This window comes from Paroedura picta, chromosome 6 (genome assembly GCF_049243985.1).
Source record: "Paroedura picta isolate Pp20150507F chromosome 6, Ppicta_v3.0, whole genome shotgun sequence".
Classification (NCBI taxonomy): Eukaryota; Metazoa; Chordata; class Lepidosauria; order Squamata; family Gekkonidae; genus Paroedura; species Paroedura picta.
In genome coordinates, this window is record NC_135374.1 from 57,139,537 (window position 1) to 57,158,788 (window position 19,252).

The 19,252-nt window shown below is 40.9% G+C and overlaps 1 protein-coding gene across 19 annotated transcripts in view; it reads right to left on the bottom strand.

Annotated features, from left to right (window-relative positions):
- TIAM1 (TIAM Rac1 associated GEF 1) overlaps positions 1 to 19,252 on the bottom strand; it is a 243,876-nt gene that overhangs the window by 125,024 nt on the left and 99,600 nt on the right. Inside the window, exon 1 of one of the 19 annotated variants that reach the window (XM_077342526.1) lies at positions 9,986 to 10,126. The exons of 17 other annotated variants lie outside the window; for them this stretch is intronic. Coding sequence is in view for 1 of the 2 variants with exons in the window: in XM_077342517.1 (XP_077198632.1) it covers positions 9,986 to 10,007 (22 nt within the window). In the remaining variant the exon portion in view is untranslated. Of the gene's footprint in view, positions 1 to 9,985; positions 10,127 to 19,252 lie in introns of those variants that run through there. One more of the 19 variants, XM_077342517.1, reaches the window with a different exon arrangement.

Here is a 19,252-nt window from a genome sequence, read left to right on the forward strand (position 1 = left end):
ACAGCACTTATCATGAATAGTTATAAGAAGCACTTATTCAGACTTGTTTCACAAAATCAACCACCAACAGTAAATATAGATCAATGCAAACTAAAAAAATAAATGTGCTCAATACTCATAGCTAGTGAGGTGAATTCAAACTGGTGCCAATTTTAAAAGGAACCATCAGGTGACACTAAGGCCTATTACGCACGGCCGCTGAAACGGTGGCATGGAGATCAAGAAGGAGGAAGAAGCAAAGCAAACCGATAACCCACGGGACGGAACACAACGGCAGCAAAACCCAGAATATCCGATTATGCACGCGGATACTCCGGAGCCACTTCTGGTTGCGCCCTGGTCCTGGGAAGCTCCACTTTCTTCTGCATCTCGCTAACGCGGATTTTTCGGCAGCATACGTTGACTCTGCGCCCGGTTGCCACCTGCGGTGTGCATAATTAGTGATTTTAGCCGCTGCCATTCCACCCCGAATGCGAACTTTCCACTCCGTGCATAATGAGCCTAAATGACTCCCCACTATTGTCTCTAATGCTGCACTGCGGAGTCAGTGTGGAGTCAGGTTTGACCCTGGTCGAAGCAAGTTTATGGTCAGCTGCAATATTGTATTTGCTAAGGCTGACCTTTCCCAGGGGTCTATCCTATCTAATATTATTTGACACATTATCTCTTAGGCCCTATCTTTTTAATATTGATAATTCTGAATTTAGAAGGGCATTTACATTATTGCGCTATAATGCTCTCCCTTCAGCATGGGTAGAGGGAAAATATAATAAGCTTCCACCCCAGGAACGAACTTGCTTATGCCAGGAGGATAACATTGAGAACAGCGAACATGTGATTTTTGATTGCTGTATTTATAACCAATTGCATCAGGAATTACTGTATTCCATCTTTACTGACTTAAGGGCTACCTCAAGACAAGCCAAATTTAAGGAACTCCTTTCAGATAAAAATAAGAATTTATCCCATATTATTGCTGAATATGAAAGACTAGCAATTAAATGTAGAAGTGCCTGGCTAAATATGTATAAGGGTTAGGATGGATTTATTGAACACATTATTTTGGAACTTTTAATCAATCTTATATAGTATTTTACTGTTTTGTATTTTGTACTGGTCGTTGACTGAAATAAATAAATGTATGTATGACACTAAATGTGCATTAGTGGATGTTTACCAAGTGGATGTTTACCAAGGACTTAAAACATATGGCTTGTCACAAAATGGGCTAACAGCCTTCTACAACATAGCCAATTAAAAAAAAAACAACCTGCAGTTTTTTAAAAAATGGGCAATATCAAGCAGCCCATAGACATCAATGATGCTGCTCTTTAATCATCAGGTGAAATAACTAGCAATGACTGTGTAGGAATTCTCCCAGTGGTTACCAGCACCAGTGCAATAACCTAGCAGTTCATATCTGCTGATCCATTGAAGCACTGGGAAAGACAAAGAGGTTGTTTTCGAACCTTATACATCATTGTATAACAGGGGGGGAGGGAAAGATTCTGTTAATTAAGGGCTAGGTAAATATTTCCCATGTAACTCACTTCATCATTAAAATGTCTAAAGTTACATGTACATTTGACTGCACTATCATTGTACTATAGCCATAATTTGTAACTCGATTTTCCTGTATGGACAAAACAATACAGTTGCAAATGATAGCTATATTGCAAGGACAGTATAATATGCAAGAATGTATATCTGCAACCTTAATGTACTTATATATTCTGACATAGCTTTCAAAATGGGATGCAACCTCAGGAATATACAATGACAAAAACCCTGATTAATGTAAAACTAGGTTCTCTCATAGCCCTCACTACAAGGCATGATTTTCATTGCTGGTTTATGCCGGGAACTAGCATATATTGTTGCCTGTACATTTTTTTCTACTGATGTAGTACTATTTTTCTGCCTTGTATCTCTACTTTGTTTCATGTTTTATACATTATGCTATTTCTGTAATCCCAGTCCTAGTTCACTGCTACTCATATTGATTAAATACACTATGTAATACATTTTAACTCTCGATCAGGAAAGCCAGACTGTAAAAACAGTATATAGTGTATCTTGCTCTTCTGTTTCAGACCAACACAGCAGCCCAGCTGAAATCCTACTAAGGATTGCACGGTAAAGGTAAAGGTAAAGGTAAAGGTAAAGGTATCCCCTGTGCAAGCACCGAGTCATGTCTGACCCTTGGGGTGACGCCCTCCAGCGTTTTCATGGCAGACTCAATACGGGGTGGTTTGCCAGTGCCTTCCCCAGTCATGACCGTTTACCCCCCAGCAAGCTGGGTACTCATTTTACCGACCTCGGAAGGATGGAAGGCTGAGTCAACCTTGAGCCGGCTGCTGGGATCGAACTCCCAGCCTCATGGGCAAAGCTTTCAGATGGCTGCCTTACCACTCTGCGCCACAAGAGGCTCTTAAGGATTGCACGGTATTACCACCAAATATGTATGACTGTTTAAATGTTTTCATTTCAGAGGGGAACCATGTTGATGCAAGGAAGGCAGCCTGATATAGCTCAGGGCTCGCAACATGATGTCCATGGGAGCCACAGTGCCCACAGAACCTTTCCTGGCATTTGCCAAGTGTTTTTAGAAAGAGGGGCTTTTGCCCAGCATGGCTTTTGATGGGCCATTGGAAAGCTGATTGGCTAGGCAGATTTTTTAAAAGCTGCTTTGGTAGCCACTGCCATTACAGCACTGGGATCCTCACTGTACAACTCAAGATAAAGCTGTGTATGCAAAAAAATACTTTTAAACAATATGCCATTTTTGAAAGGTATCTGGTCAAGCAGAGCTTCTGTCTGAAATGTTGGAAAAATTGCTATTAGAGTTACACATAACCTCACTACCTGAGTTTGTGGTTGGCTCAGTTTCTTGTGATAGCAATGTTTTCGGCTGTGCCTTCCATCCAATGTCAGAATTCTAAAGCTTCCTGTAGGCTCAAAAAAGTTGGGGACCTTGGTATTGTCTGAACTTGTCAAATCTTGAAAGCTAAGAAGGTTTAGTACTTGGAACAGAGACCACCAAGGAAGATTCTGCAGAAGAAGGCAACAGCAAACCACGTCTGTTTCTCAAATGCCTTGAAAGTCCCTCAATGGGGTTGCACATGCACGCACACCCACCCACATTCACAGAGCCATGTTGGTCTGCAGCTGAACACCCAGATTTGAGTCCAGTAGTACCTTAGAAACCAATGAGATTTTCAGGGCATGAGCTTTCAAGAGTCAGATGTTATCTGAATATTTCTTGCAGCATACGCTTCATGCGCCAGAGCTGGTGCTGCTTCATCAGAGGAATAAATAAATCATCAGAATAATAAATTTGGAAGTCTTCAAGAAGCCACAAAATTATTTTGTTATTTTGGCTGCTGTACACTAACATGATCACCTCTCTGGAACATGTATGAGATTACATCAGTAATTGTCACGTGTTCTTGGGTAGAACAAACTTTGAGTCCAGTAGACCGACAAAGTTTTATTGAAGTTATGAGCTTTTGTGTGCATGCATACATCCTCAGATACAATGTCATGGAATGGAAGTAAGCAACAATTGTTGTTTTTTTTCCTATTTATCTCTGGAATAAAGATATCTGTCTTAAAGGGCTTCTGCAGCTTCAGACCAACACAATTACTCACTTGAATGCATTCCTGGGTAATATCTGAAATATATGATAAATTTAGTTAAGCACATGGAAGGAAACAAGGCATCACTAACTTCCTTCAGGAATAAATACTGGCTGTGATTGCTAATATCCTGCCAGCTAACTGCCATTTGCGAGTAATACACTCCATCCAAAATAATACTGCTGCTGCTGAGGCTTTTGGTAGAGCCTTAATATTTATTGCCTTTGTATTTTTACAATGCTGTGAGCTGCCCAAGAGCCTTGAGGCTGGAGTGCAAGATACACATTTTAAAATAATGCTAATTAAATAAATGACTGTATGGAGCCAGCAATGAAGTCTGTCCTAAATGGCTATGTATATAGGTTTAATTTGTTTTGTCTAATGTAGACAAAACTCACCTGGTTGGGCTCTCTCAGGAAGTAAGTCTGCATATTCTGTCTAGACTGTCTTTTGCCCCCTGCAATCTTCCATCTAAATGCTAAAGCCCATGTTATTTGGAGGTGTAGCTCTGGTACCCAGTGTCCATTGATGACTTGCCTAGATCTAACTGGCCTATAAGTACTAGAGGCTGGAATGGGAGGCTTGTGGTTTTCACAAAGGATGCAAGCGTGGGAATGGTTAAGCTAGTTTTTACCTAATGCCTACAATTTGCTGGCAGCATTTTGCTGGCAGGGGCTCATGGGAATTGTAGTCCATGGACATCTAGAGGGCCGCAGTTTGACTACCCCTGGCCTACAAGCTAGAGACTGGGGCTATACAGGCCATGAGGGGCCTAGAAGCTAACCACTAAGAAATACAAGTCTTAAGACCCATCTGGCAATTCCATATGAACTGGGCAAAGAAGAAAAGAGCCAGTTTAAGTAACCATTTGTTTGCCTTTTAATGTGAGAAGTTTGCTGTTCTCTCTGTCTGATTATAAAATGTTATGTTGCTTTAGGATGCTTAGGGCTGATCCTGCGTTGAGCAGGGGGTTGGACTAGATGGCCTGTATGGCCCCTTCCAACTCTATGATTCTATAGGTTTTGGTGAAATGGTAGCAGCCTACACCCAGGAACTGAGCCTAGATGGTTTAGTTATAGTAGGGATATCATATTTTAAAAAGCAAAAAAAGAGGACCTATTTCCTGACAGACTACTTCAAGCAAGTGATCACTATGACAAATCTAATGTTAAATACCTTTATTATTTCAGCTGTGATAATTGCTACTAACTAGGAATATTCCTGACCTTCAAACTCCAAAAGAGGACATCTTCACCTGTTTTTTTAAAGAGCCCAAAATGGACTTATGAGTATCAGAAGAGCTTACAAAAACAGCCAATTGCAGGATATGATTTGCTGGGAAACTATCCAGTGCAACCAGGACAAACAAATATAAGATACATCAGATAACTTACTTTATCTCCTTAATAGTCAGGAATCTCCCCCATCCCCAGGTATTAAAATGGAAGCTGTCCCATGCATCTGATGGTTATACCAGATATCATTGTGGGATTTCCTGAAGAGTAATGCAGAGCTCAGTTGTCAACTCGATTAATAATAATAATAATCTCCTGTAAAGTTGGAAACTTAAAATTCACCCATGTGCTTTGGCACACAAATACTGAATTTCTGAACAGGAACATGGAAATTATTTAGTACCTGCATTATTAAGAAAAATAAAACAAGATATCCACCATCTTCAGCTTATGCTTCCTGTTCAAGATCTATTGAGCTGAAACCAAGGCAATGAGTTATCCACAGAAAAACATCCCTTAGTTTTTACATGCTGATTCGGCTGCAAAACCAACGCTATTGACATCCATTATTGCTGTTTGTTCCCTGGAGGTAACCCAGACCCATTTCTATGGAAGAATCCCTCATATGGTACACCTGCATTTAACCAAAGCTAGCAAGGTCACCACGTGTCCACTTCATGAATGTCCTCAGGAAGTGCCAGGTAACTCAGAGGAAGCTCTACATAACATTCTGGGCATTGCAATGGCCAAGAGAAGTGTGCTTCAGAGTTCTACCTTATCCATCACTCACTATCACATGAGAAATTCCCCATCTTCTTCTCAGACTCAGGAGAGAAACCCATTCCACTTCATATGAAGGAATCATCATGTGTCTTTTCGAGCTCGAGGAGGGGTGGCAATCTCTCATGTTGTGATAAAACAAACAGAACTGGTGTGAGTTGTTTCTGCTTGCTTGTTCCAAAGACATGAAAGGCACTCCCCTCTTTTCTGAGATGGAGCTGATTTTATTTTACTGTCTCCACTGCTGGGCATTGCAATGGCCAAGAGAAGTGTGCTTCAGAGTTCTACCTTATCCATCACTCACTATCATATGTCTGTCTCCACTAACAGCTTGACCTCAACCAGGGCCAGAGCTTTCTCCATTCTGGCCCCCACATGGTGGAACAAGCTCCCAGAGGAGATCAGGGCCCTGACAGAACCTAGGGGCCTGCAAAAGGGAGCTCCTCCACCAGGCATTTGGTTGAGGTCGACCAAACCACCGCTTCCAGTTGGCCCTCAAGCTCCCCCCCCCTCTCTATGACCAACACTAATCGGTTGCCCACAGGGTCCAGTAAGAGTTGAGCTGAGGCTCTCACAATTTCTATTTTATGGTGTTATTGTTATGATCTTGTTATTATTGTTATAATATTACTGCTGTTACTGTTACCTGTTACCATGTGTTAATTGTATCCTTCCCTGTTTTCTGTAAACCGCCCTGAGCCCTCGGGGAGGGCGGTATATAAATATAATAATAATATAAATAAATAAAAAATAAAAAAATCTGTTTATTCTACAGGTGCTGCCATTGTTACAAAGAAATACCTGGCTGCACTGTTGGCAGCTAATGTGCGCAACAATCATCTTATTTATCTTTACATAAAAGGAGATGGGTTGTATGTGGCTCATCACAAGTGTAACCCTGACAGTTCCACACTCTAAGCACCCATCTGAAATTTCCTGAGGAGAAGGAACATTTGGAAGACTCTTTCAGAGCTGAAAAAATAAGCAAGAGAAAGCACCCGCTTCTCCCTGCCACTTTTCTGTTCCAAACTGCCTTCTCCAAAAGCAGCTTTTCCTGATAGAAAAGAGCATTTGGTTACTGTCACAAGCATCTGTGTTTGATGCACTCTGAGCTCAATTGGTCCAAATAATACAGAACTAGAATACATGTCATAGAATATTTTAGTACTTTTAGGAAAGGAAATAATTACAGCTGTTTGTTGCTCTTTGCCAGGTAAGTTGCTGACAGTGTACTTCAGTTCCAAATGCATAGCCTCTCCGATGCCTGGTACATGAACCTCTCAGATGTCTAGTACAAATGAACAGACCACTTAAGAGGGTGAAGGCCTAACCACTTAAGCCCTATCCATTTCAAAGAGGATTTGGGCAAAGGCTCTCTCCTCGTTCAAGATCAATGGGACTTAACTTGGATTGCTTAACATCAGTCATAACCAAACTTTTAAAAATTTATTATCAAAGAAAGCATTCTGTCTCACAGAATTAAAAAAAACTAGAGAAATGGTGCTATCATAATTTGGTAGGAATTTGGTAGAAAAAACTCTCTAAGAGACATTTGTATGTGTAGATTGTGTGAGACTATATTTCGTTGTGACTGCTTAAAAGCATTTTAATATAGCCACATAGAGTAATCAAACAACAGAGCACATACCCACTGAGCTAAAGGAGTGAGATCTTTATATTTGTTTATATTTGATTAAAATTTGAATAGGTATAACCAACAGCCTGTATTTATAGGCAAGATGTAGAAATTCAAAGTCAAGATACAAAGTAAATTTGGAGTGCAATTCCTTAACTATTTTTAATAGAAGCATAAATGTTGATAGTTTTTGCTGTAGCTTCTGTGGCTTGGGCTGTGTTAATCCTGTGTTCAGCACTCTATAGTGTGACCTCCACAACAGTCCCAAGCTCTGATGTTAAAACACTCTGTTCTATTAATAATTTACCCCTCTCATCTAGCTGTGGATTATATTCCATAAAACTCACTGACATATGCTACAGTGCCTCTCTCTTTCATGCACACTCAACATATATATATACAGAAAGACATTTTAACATAAGAGACAAATTATTTTAAGGTTACACTATTTGCAAATTTGCTGTTAGACATTGTAGTAATCAGTTCTGGCTTTATTGGCAATTGTTTTAAAAAGGAAGCTTTTTTAAAAGACCCGATCTTTTGATCAGATAGCATTTCATCTAGAAAGCTTATCACTAGTTTTCTTGCATGGGTTTGTTTTCCCTTCCTCACAACAAAAACAGTGTGAGCTTAGTCAGGCTACAAGAATATCATGAGTCCAAGTTTACCCAGCAAGCTTCCACAGCAGAGTGGGAGTTCAAATCTGCACCTCCCAGATCTTAGTCTGACACTCTATCCATTATAACATGCTGAGTATTATAATATAACAGATAATGAATTAAGATCATATATGAGGATTTTATTGCTGATGCCACCGAAAGCATAAACAAAAATTCCAGTCCCAAGCATGCTAACAAACACACAAGTCCAGTGACACACAATCACAAGGATAATTCAGGCTGCTGTCTTAAGAGCCACCGGAAGTACAGCTCAACCAGTACACAGGGCTGCTAACCTCAAGGCATGCCAGGAAGTTCTCCCAGAATTACAGTTGATCTCCAGAATAAACAGATCCGTTCTCCTGGAGGAAATGGCTCTTTTTGAAGGTGGGTGCATTCCTGCTGAGCTCCCTCTCCTGCCCAAACCACCCTCCCCAAGCACCACCTCTGGATATCCAGGCGTTTGCCAAGGTAGAGCAGGCAACCCCACCAAGCACACTAAGAATAAGAACTCCTGTACAGGCCCCACGCAAATGAACAGGAGCTACCCTGGAGCAAGAGAAAAAATCTACATTATCCTTCGGGGGAAATAATTAATCTAGGAGAAATGTGGATAGGTATCTAAGCACATGATTACCATAGCTATTTTTAGACATCTTAAAATGCAATGATGAATTTTATGCTTGAGTTGGAATGGCACACCCACATAAGAATCTTTCAGCATGTTTTTTTTTTAGATAGTCTCACATGACCATTTAAATCAACCCCGGAATGCAACACTTCTGAAACTGGTTTTTCAGATAATCTAATAAAATGACACAGACAACTGTACAGCGGCAGCACTCTAACGTAATTAAATCAAAAGAAATGTTGTTTGTCTGCCCCAAAGAAATGACCTAGGTGACAAACAGCCAGGCTCGCTGATGTACTTGAGAATGCAGCTGATCTACCACTGTAATATCTGGCCATGTGCTGCTCTACGACTGGTGCATAAAATGGAGGAAATGGCTTTGGAACTACCAGACACTGTTTGCCTAAACTATGGCGGAAATAAAGGGATTCTGCCTAGCCTCCGCTGTACTGGATTTCAATACCAGTTTAATATCAAAAGCTAGTGGCCGATTTTCGGATGCATAGATAATTGCAAAGTCAGCCATGTCGTTAGTTTCCTTTGAAAAACTTTGATGTCACATGGATAATTCAGATTTTCACAGTTTGCAAATCTCAACTTGAATTCATTGTACTAAGTACCATGCCAAGTTCATTTGGAAATTACTGGGGGAAAACATAGGCTGCAATCCTTCAAATACTTTCCTGGGAATATGTCCCACTAAATAATAAGGGACTTACTTCCAATAAACTTGTTTAGGGTCAAATTTTTGCCTTACAATAGTTCAAAGTACTTAGCAGCGCTTCACACTATTGTGAAAGTCCAACTGCAGAAAATCAAAGTGTGTCAATCACTCAAAGAAATCCCTTAAGAATTTCCATTCCAATTTTCAGTGCTTATAACAAAATCTTGATAGAAAGTGAAAACTTTCACAAGGTCAGTTATGAACAATTACAGATTACAGATATGGTAACCTATACATTCAGTGTCAGGCAGAACAAAACAAAGTGCATCTTTAATAAGTAAAACAAGCCTTCTTTCCCTCTTGGGAACTTCAGCTACTAAAATGCTTCACTCCCATTAAATCAAACTCATTTTTCTTAGGAGTCAAGTCTAGTATTTAAGAACTATGGACCAGTTTTACTGTTACCTAGCAAAGCCATCTCATGCTCTGAAAATGTACTCTTCTACAGGGTTTTATCTTGTAAAAAAACAAAGAAAAGGACACCTTTCTGTCTCTAGCTGCTTCACCTTTTCCAGAGACGGGAGAGTCGTGCAGGTTGTAAATGGCACTTAGCCAGCCTCACAACAGCTTTTACAAACTGTCGCACCTCACAACAAAGATGCACAGATACACACGGCAATAACATACACCCAGCAGGAGAATTAAACACTTTTTTAATCCAGAAAAGAAGTTGTAACTTACCATTAATCAGTAGCACAAACATGGTCTGGTTTCACAAAGCACTCAGATCCAAGAACAAAAAATGAGGAAGCGTGAGTCTCTCATTCCGCTTCTGGCTCAGAAAGTGGGTGTAACTTGTGAGGTTTCATGCTAACTAGAGATGGGTCATTTGGGTGTGTTTGAAAAAAGGTTCTCTCTCACCCATCTCCTCCCCTTTCTCCTCTCTCTAGTTTGCATTTTCACACAGAGAGAAAAGCAGCTAGTTGGGATCCTTCTCAGCGTTTTACATTTCCCCAATTCTGACTAAGAAAACCCCATCAAGGTCTCTTGAATTAAGAAACAGAAGCAAATGTGAGTTTTGCTAGTAACTAGGGTCAGACATGACCCGGTGATTGCACAAGGGATACCTTTAAAGGCATGGCAGATAGTCAGAAACAAACAAAACATCTTAAATAGTAGCTTGGAGTGTTCCAAACTGCATTGACAATTGGAAAATTCCTGAAGATATGGAGTGGGGACTGGAGATGGAGGAGTCAGCAAAGTATAATGCCAGTACAGAGTTCACCCACCAAAGCATCCATTTTTCCCAGGGGAACTAAACACTGTACACTGCTGGAGATCAGTTGTAATACCAGGAGACCTCCAGGCTCCATGGGAAAGTTGGCAACCATAGTTTCAAAGACAACAAATCGCAGAGAAGGAGAAGAAGAAGAAGAGCTGGTTTTTATACTCTGCTTTTTACTACCCAAAATAATCCTAAAGCGGTCTACAAATATTTTTCCATTCCTCCCCTCGCAACAGATACCTGTGAGGTAGGTAAGGCTGACAGAGCTCTAACAGATTCAAATGAGTAGCCGTGTTGGTCTGAAGTAGCACAATAAAATCAGAGTCCAGTAACACCTTTAAGACCAATAAAGAAATAGCACAATAAAATCAGAGTCCAGTAGCACCTTTAAGACCAACAAAGATTTATTCAAGAATAAATCTTTGTTGGTCTTAAAGGAGCTACTGGACTCTGATTTTATAGAGCTCTAACAGATCTGCTCTGTGAGAACAGCCCTATGAGAACTGTGACTGGCCCAAGGTCACCCAACTGGAGGCATTGGGAATCAAACTTGGTTCTCCAGATTAAAGGTCGCTGCTCTTAATCACTACATCATGAGGCAAAGAAATCATGAGGGGAAATCTAACAAGGAAAAAATTGTAGTCTTTTCTCTACAACAGAACTCAATTTAGAATTTTGATATCTTTGCCAGTCATGGCAAATTTGATTTTGCATGAGAGTACTGTGAGATAGCTGAACTTCCCTCGATAAAATTGGCTACATTAATCTCTCCCATACATAGTTCCAACCGCTTTTTGGAAAATGTTGTGGTGCAAATTAGCTAGGATCTAACTAATCTTCAGTTCCACTTAATATTTCTGGTAAGGCCTAGGAGGAAGTGCTAGTCTCATGGCTTAAGTGCCACTCAGCGCTTAACACCCACTGAGGGCGGCTGTCCCGCCCCTGAGTGCCTCCTCCTCCAACCAGTTTACCAGTCTGTCCAGAGGCTAGCTAATCGCCTTCCATCCCCCACCCCTGACCACCCCTCCTCCTTCCACTTCCCTCCAAGGCTCAGAGGCCACCTATACCCCCAAAAGAGCATTATGCTCTGCCACCGTCAACACGTCGGTCCACATGGTGGAATGAGAGATCAGGACCCTGTCTGAATTCCCAAAATTCTGCAGGGCCTGCAAAAGGGAGCTCCTCCACCAGGCATTTGCCTGGACCGACCACAGGTCCCCCCTCAGACATCCTCTCCATGGCCTGAACCAGTCTGTCCCCTCTAAGTGCCTTAGCTAACTTCCGTTCCTGTTATATTGGTTAAGATCACTAAAATGGTGTTACTCAGATTATTGTTGTTGTGTTTGTTTATGTTACAGAGCCTCTTGTGGCGCAGAGTGGTAAGGCAGCTGTCTGAAAGGCTGGGAGTTCAATCCCAGCAGCCGGCTCAAGGTTGACTCAGCCTTCCATCCTTCCGAGGTCGGTAAAATGAGTACGCAGCTTGCTGCTGGGGGGTAAACGGTAATGACTGGGGAAGGCACTGGCAAACCACCCCGTATTGAGTCTGCCATGATAACGCTAGAGGGCGTCACCCCAAGGGTCAGACATGACTCGGTGCTTGCACAGGGGATACCTTTACCTTTACCTTTACCTTGTTTATGTTATATTAATTCGTTCCATGTATCCCCCCATGTTGTATGTAAACCGCCCTGAGCCATATGGAAGGGCGGTATAGAAATCAAATAAATAAATAAATCCCTGTTGCATGAGAGCTGCCCCTGCTGGTGAGTTCCCTGCCAGGGGGCCTCCAGCCTTTCCAGGTCCTGGGGGGAGAGAGAGGCCATCAGCAGAGTTCTACCACACACACACCCAATCTAGCACCCATTGTATTCCTGAATACAACAGGCCTTGTCCCTAGTCAACACATATTTGATTAAGAACAGAATTCAACAAAGCATACTTAATGCTGTTTAAATTTTGCAAGATTTTTATATACCTTTTTAAGGGTCATCACCAGTTTTTAAACTGCTGCATTTGATTGGTATTATATTTGTCCATCTCTCTGCATTTTTACCCCGCCAAGGAGTTCAGGTGGATATTTGAGTCTCTCCCCTTTTTATCCCAGAAGCAACCTTGTGAGGTAGATCAGACTAAGATAAAGTAGCTCAAGGTTACTCAGAGAGCTTGATGGCCAATTTCTTGACTAAGGCACAAGACACACAATCCTAGTTCAACATTTTAACCACTTCACCTGACCACACTTTTTCTATGCATTCAATTACTAATTAATTGTGTAAAGCAATGCATTTTTAGAAATTGAAAATTTCCAATGGCAACACATCAGTGGAATATATTCTGCCTAGCATCACTGGCACAGTTCAGTAGCAGGACTTAGATAAAAGATAAAGTTCATATGGCACCACAAAATTTCAGCTGCAGTCCAAAACCAGCATGTTGCAGGCAGCCTCAGGAGGGGTCTTCAGTTGCCTTCCCTTCTCCATCTCCATGGCCTGCTATTCTTAGCCTTGTCCTTGCCCGCCCCCGCCCCTCCAAGTCAGCATCAATCTTAGGCTAATTTCCTATGCTGTGAGGCAGGGAGAGGAAGGGAAGACGATTGTAAACCGCTCTGAGACTCCTTTAGGCAGTGAAAAGTATAAAAACCAACTCTTCTTTTTCAAAGGTGAAGGGTTGCTCCAGCCCAGGGAAGGATGGGGCTGGGGACCTGGACAAACATGCAAGCCACATTTCTAAAAAATAATAATAACCCCCATCACAAAAATTTCTATATTAACCTTCTCCTCCATCACTACATGTACAGAAATAATCACTTAATGATCTGAGATTTATTGGGGTTGGGGTTTTATTGGGGTTTTAACTTATGAACGTTTTACTTTAAGACACCATGAGTCCTTGGAGAAGTGGCGGGATATAAATCCAAACATAAAATAAGTGAATAAATAAATAAACAAATTTCCACCACCCACAACTTAAGGAATATTTCCACCACAACACCAACACATAGAGCAGTGGTCCCCAACCCCCGGTCTGGGGACCAGGACCGGTCTGTGGATCAGTCGGTACCAGGCCGCCACCATGGCTGGGGCTCCCCCTCGGCATGGCACTGTGCAGCTGCTGCTGGCAGCACCCCCCAGTGGGTGGCAGTAAGTCAGGGACGCCGGCAGGAAAACAAGTGGAGCAGGGACTCAGGCACCGGGGGCGTCTCTCGGCAAAAGACTACGCCCTCCCCCCGGGCCTCAGTAAAATTGTCCAGTGTTGACGGGTCTCTAGAGATAAAAAAGTTGGAGACCACTGACAGAGCATAAATTGGTGTCTTCGTGAACAGAATGTATACAGGAGGCTGCAAAATAACTTTCACAAACTGTTTTTCATGGACTAGTATTCTCAGCCCCCTAGAGCCCTTTTTAACTATGTAATCTGAAGGAATTCTTTGAGATGAACAATAGCAAATGTGCATAGACATATTCTAGAAGTCTTGATCAGGAGCCTCCTATCTGCTTCCTGAAGTACTCATTGCTCATGGCATCATCATGCTTACTGAAGCAACATCACCAGCTTTCTGAGGAAATTCAAATTCTCTCATGAAATACCCTCCTAGCAACCAGTGTTGTAGATTTATACACCAACATCCTCTGTGAATATAGGAATGAGAAATGTTATTCCAGATAATACCATATTCCAACTGGCCATGAAACTTCAGGTTTAGGGATAGCTTGTATCTTTAGGTCAACAGCACTAGAATGGACACCTGCATGGTGTCATGCCAGCATATTCAGGAACATTTTACAGCAAAACATACTCAGTTCCTGTCCGCAAAGATGAGATATTCTGATAACTGGCCACAAGAAGGAGGCCCTTGAGAAATGACATCACAACTTCAACAACCCAAGCCTGGACCAGTTTGTGTCATGCCGAGCGTTCATCTTCTTGACACCACAGTGTAACTTATGCAATGGACATATAAATGCCACAATATAAATACAGTAAACCAACCCACTTCTGCCCATATCTGCATGCTCTGAGCTTCCACAGCATACCACACGACATCAGCTACACCCAAGCACTTTGTCACACTGAAAGCAAGAGGTCTCACTCCTTATGTCAGAACAGAAGCAGTTCTTTTCTTGCCTCTACAGATGATTTATAAACCAGTCCTAGATCTGTGGGTTTGAAGGAATCCGAATCTAGGCTCCCCATGAACATAACTTAAACACATTGCATTTATATGTTTTTCTCTGCACTACACACCAGTTAAATCATTATGATAAATTTGACCACACATATATTCCATCTCTTATTGAGGGAGAAACTTGATTTACAGGCTGTACTTGTTTTATCAAATCATCCCAAAAGTATTGTGTCATTTGTTGTGTAACTATGATGCACAGGACTGATACAGTGATCACTGGAACAGTGATGCATACAAATAACTTGAAGTTACTTCCTAATGCCTTTCCTTACTTTGGGAATTCAGCCTGAAATACCGGAAAGGCATAATGGCTGTCCATTAATGTTTTAGCACTCACAATCTTCCTTTGCAATAAAACCAGTTAAGTGGAATGTTAAAATGAACAAAATTATTTGGGGATTTAACAATTACTATTTGCATTGGCCCTCATAGTATTCTATATAATGCAAAGTCTATTGCCATTCCTAAATAAATAATTTACAATAACTAATTGAAAGAATGCAGAACTTGCAAAATTCTTCTACTGCATGTTTTTGTTATCCAGTTAACAATATTACACATCATTGTATCCACAAAGTTCTGTAAGCCAAGTCTACAAGCAAATAGTTGGACCAGTTATTTTAAACTTCCCGTATCCCAGTGAATGAATATCACCTGTTGTTACAAGGAACTATGTACCTTGGTAAATATGACAGAGCTGAGACACACAGAACTCACGGCCCAATTTGAAGCCTTTTTGAATTTGTAAATTTGCTCTGATTTCTCTGTCTTTCTGTCTCCACTCTCCCAACATAGTCCATCAATCCCCTCCCCCCCAAAAAGAATGGGCACCTGTCCCTTAGAAATATATTTGTGGGTCCTGGGAAGAGGACAGAATACTTCCATTCCACAGATGTTAAGTGCCCCCCATAAGTCTTAGCAGGTTCCGTTTGTGTATTCAAAATCAAAATCCATGTTCAGCTGGTAATCATGCACATGGGCAAACACAGCATAATTTTATGCTTGGTCATAAATCAGAAATATTTACCAACTGCAGCCAACCTAAATCAATGACTGAACATCAATTTTAAACAGTTTTCACAAGATGCTCTCAGCAATGTTTGCATTTGCACTCTGTCACATCACTTTGCACAGGTGAATCCAACTGATCTGCTACTTCCTGCAATAATTAGTTGTACCTTAGGTACTTATGTAAAACATTTTATTTTGTTCCACAAAGATTTCAGAAATGCAGATAAGAAAGTCAAGTAACATTTAATCGTTGACTCATTTTAAATTAAAGGAGAAAAAAAATACTGCAGCTCCTGACATTAGAATAAGCAGAGGTAGATGCACCAAGTATATACAAAAATAAAAAGCCAAAAGTTTTCTGGGGAATGAATGCAAAGCTCAAAATACAGAAAAATATCCTGAATGTATTTTATGCTGATACAGAGATTAATCCTGTTTAGCAAGTACAGTAGCCCAGTTTTTGGCTGGGACAGAAAATAGCTTTTTCCACAGTTTGCATTTTAACATTGTCTATAACTATCCTTCCCCTCCAGTAAGAATCACCTGTAAGCCAAGCAGACTGGCCTACGAGTGAAGTTGAACAAAGAGAGGTGATTCATACAGACACATTACAGTCTGAGCATGTTCTAATATCATGGGTGACACATTCCAGGTGGGGAAGATTCACAGAGTTTGACTGACAACACCCTTGCCAATACCCCTTCAAGGCAAAACAGCGGCTTGTTGGCTCATGCCCACTGTATATTCAGAACAGGCCTTTCTAGACTCCTTATCAAGCTCTTAAGACAGTAAGTAGGAGCCTCCATAGGGATAATGGAACAAGTTAGATGTAAATGTTTTATTTTTTGCATCATACAAATCCTAGTCAAGACAACTTGACTAGGCTGCACCTCATTGCATGATAACATATGCACACAGTTGCTTAAAACACTCAGAGAGTTGGGTAGACCCTGAACATATAACTAAAATGACACCTCAATTTAAAAATTAAGTATTCAACAGGTTTCTTCCAATCTCTTGTTTGGGGTGACAGCTTATTTTGTGGTGGGCTGCTCTTAATTAAATGGATGAATTAATTACTCCACCCTAGTGATTGGTTGGTACACTTAGCCCCTAATTTGTGCTCCTGCACAGGAGCTGGGGCAGTGAAGTTCCCAGGGCATAAATGGTCTTAGTCAGTTCTGTCAGATCTGCTTCATGTGCACTTAATCTTTTGTTCAAAACAGCACTATGATCCAGCTTCTCAGAACAGCTAATAAATTAGAATTTTTTGCTTCATCCTCAATATGGATGTATTCCTAATAATCATTTACTACAAGCAGAAGAAATAATGTGAAAGCTTTTATTGCAGTAGAAAAAGAGCAAGAGTCCAGTGGCACCTTAAAAACTAACAAGATTTGTGGCAAGGTATGAGCTTTCATGAGTCACTGTTTACGTCTTCAGCTTTTACTGGGCATAAAATGAATTTCAGCTACAAAGCCTGGTCTAAGAGGAAGATGCTGTTATTCAACTCCTACAGCCTGTTATTTTTTGTTCCCCTCCCTCAAAAAGCAACATATTTTTAACATATTCATTGGCTGTATTTGGCTGTGACGCAGTCTACTGATATAAGAGAATTTATTTTTGCTATATATTCTCTGTCATGTAAGGAGTTCTTAGTCTGAAGAAGAGTGCTTGCACTCGAAAGCTCACACCGTGAAGCTTTGTTGGTCTTAAAGGTGCTACTGGACTCTGATTATATTTTAACCTGTTCTGGTGTCTCCTCAAAATACTTTCTGGGGGGGGGCTTCAAAATGAGTGCAAATAATTCTTACAGTTATTTGATAACTTTTTATAAATGCCATCTGCAACAGAGTTCCTTACCCTAATTATGTCACAAGACTAGACTGCAAAGTATCCTCTTTCCCAGAGTGAACATGTTCTTCTAAATACAATCAGGCATCCAAGGCTTTGAACCTGCTCTTAATCAGCATAACCCTGTCCATGGCAAAGGAGTTACTATCTACTCCTTGACGCACAGAATGAGGGAGGACTATGGAGTCACGGCAGATGCATGTTCAAACAGAACACTCTGAAGAGACACGACTGAACCCTAATAAATGTCAGTAGGCTGTCACACCCTGAAACACCTGCTAATTAACTTCTGCATCATGACTTAACCCATTGTTTAAATCATACGACTTGGAGCAAAAGCAAGACTGGGAATAATTTACAGAGCATCTGCAATGCATGCCATCCTCTTCCTTGGCTGAGCAAGGCAGTGGGGAATTGTCTTTTAATAATCATCTAATCAAAATTTAGAATAAAAGACACAAACCAGAGCTCTCAAGGACACCTGCTTCCTTGCAAATAGGGAAAAAATAATTCCTAAATGTTATTGCTAGTGATCCATAAAAGGCTACCTTGCCTTTGAAATGAATTTTTAAAATTTATTTATAATTGGATTTCTCTAAATGTCTCTTTTGGCATTGCCAGCTTGAGTCCATTCCCAATATTTACAAATATAATATATAATAGATAAACAATAAAACTACAGTTAAAACCATTAAAATCACTGCATCAGCACCCAGACCCCATAGGGCTGCATCCCCTTATCCTATTCAGGGGATTAATTTATTTAGAGGAGGGCCCATTCCAACAATGTTATTGTCAGTCATTCACTGGCCCCAACCAAAAGTCTGGCAGAAGAGCTCCATCTTGTAGGCCCTTTGGAACTGAAGAAGTTCCTGCAGGGCCTGCAGATCTTCCAGGAACTCATTCCCGCCAGGTAGAGGCCAGGACCGAGAAGGCCCTAGAACTGGTTGAGGCCACATGTTTAAGCCATTCTACGTCTAATCTTCCAATCTAATACACAACCATCTAATACACAACCAAGTCATGCAGCCAGGGTGTCTTTCCCATGCAGTCAGAGGTGAGTATGACAATCAATTCTGTTGTTTATGGATTAACAGCATCAGCTTCAGTATCATAAATTAATATCTATAAAGCATCTATAATATATTAGCATAACATAATTTTTATGGATGCAATGAAGTCCTTGGACAAAAGTAGGGTGTCCATCTGTTAACCTCCAGAAGCATATATTTGCTATTCAAATTTCCAGTATAATTACAGTATTTACTGGCGTATAAGACTACTTTCCCCCCCTGAAAAACATGTCTCCAAGTGGGGGAGTCGTCCTATACGCCGGGTGCACTTCAGTTGGGATAGACATAGCTGCCCATAGTGGCCCATAGTACTGTAATGTAATGTAACAAACTCTATATTTTGAGTGGAAATGTTGGGGGGTCGTCTTATACGCCCAGTCGTCTTATATGCCGGCAAATACGGTAATAAATGTTGATACATAATAATATGCCCTGTTTACAATAAATAGCATCTTATAAAAATCCTATTTGTAACCACCATTGTCAGCATTTCTCTCATCATTGCACACCATTTATGTGGCCGCCAACAATCTTGCTACCTAATTAATCCCACAACAGCTGGCAGAACAAGTATACTGCCCTCCCATATGGCTCAGGGT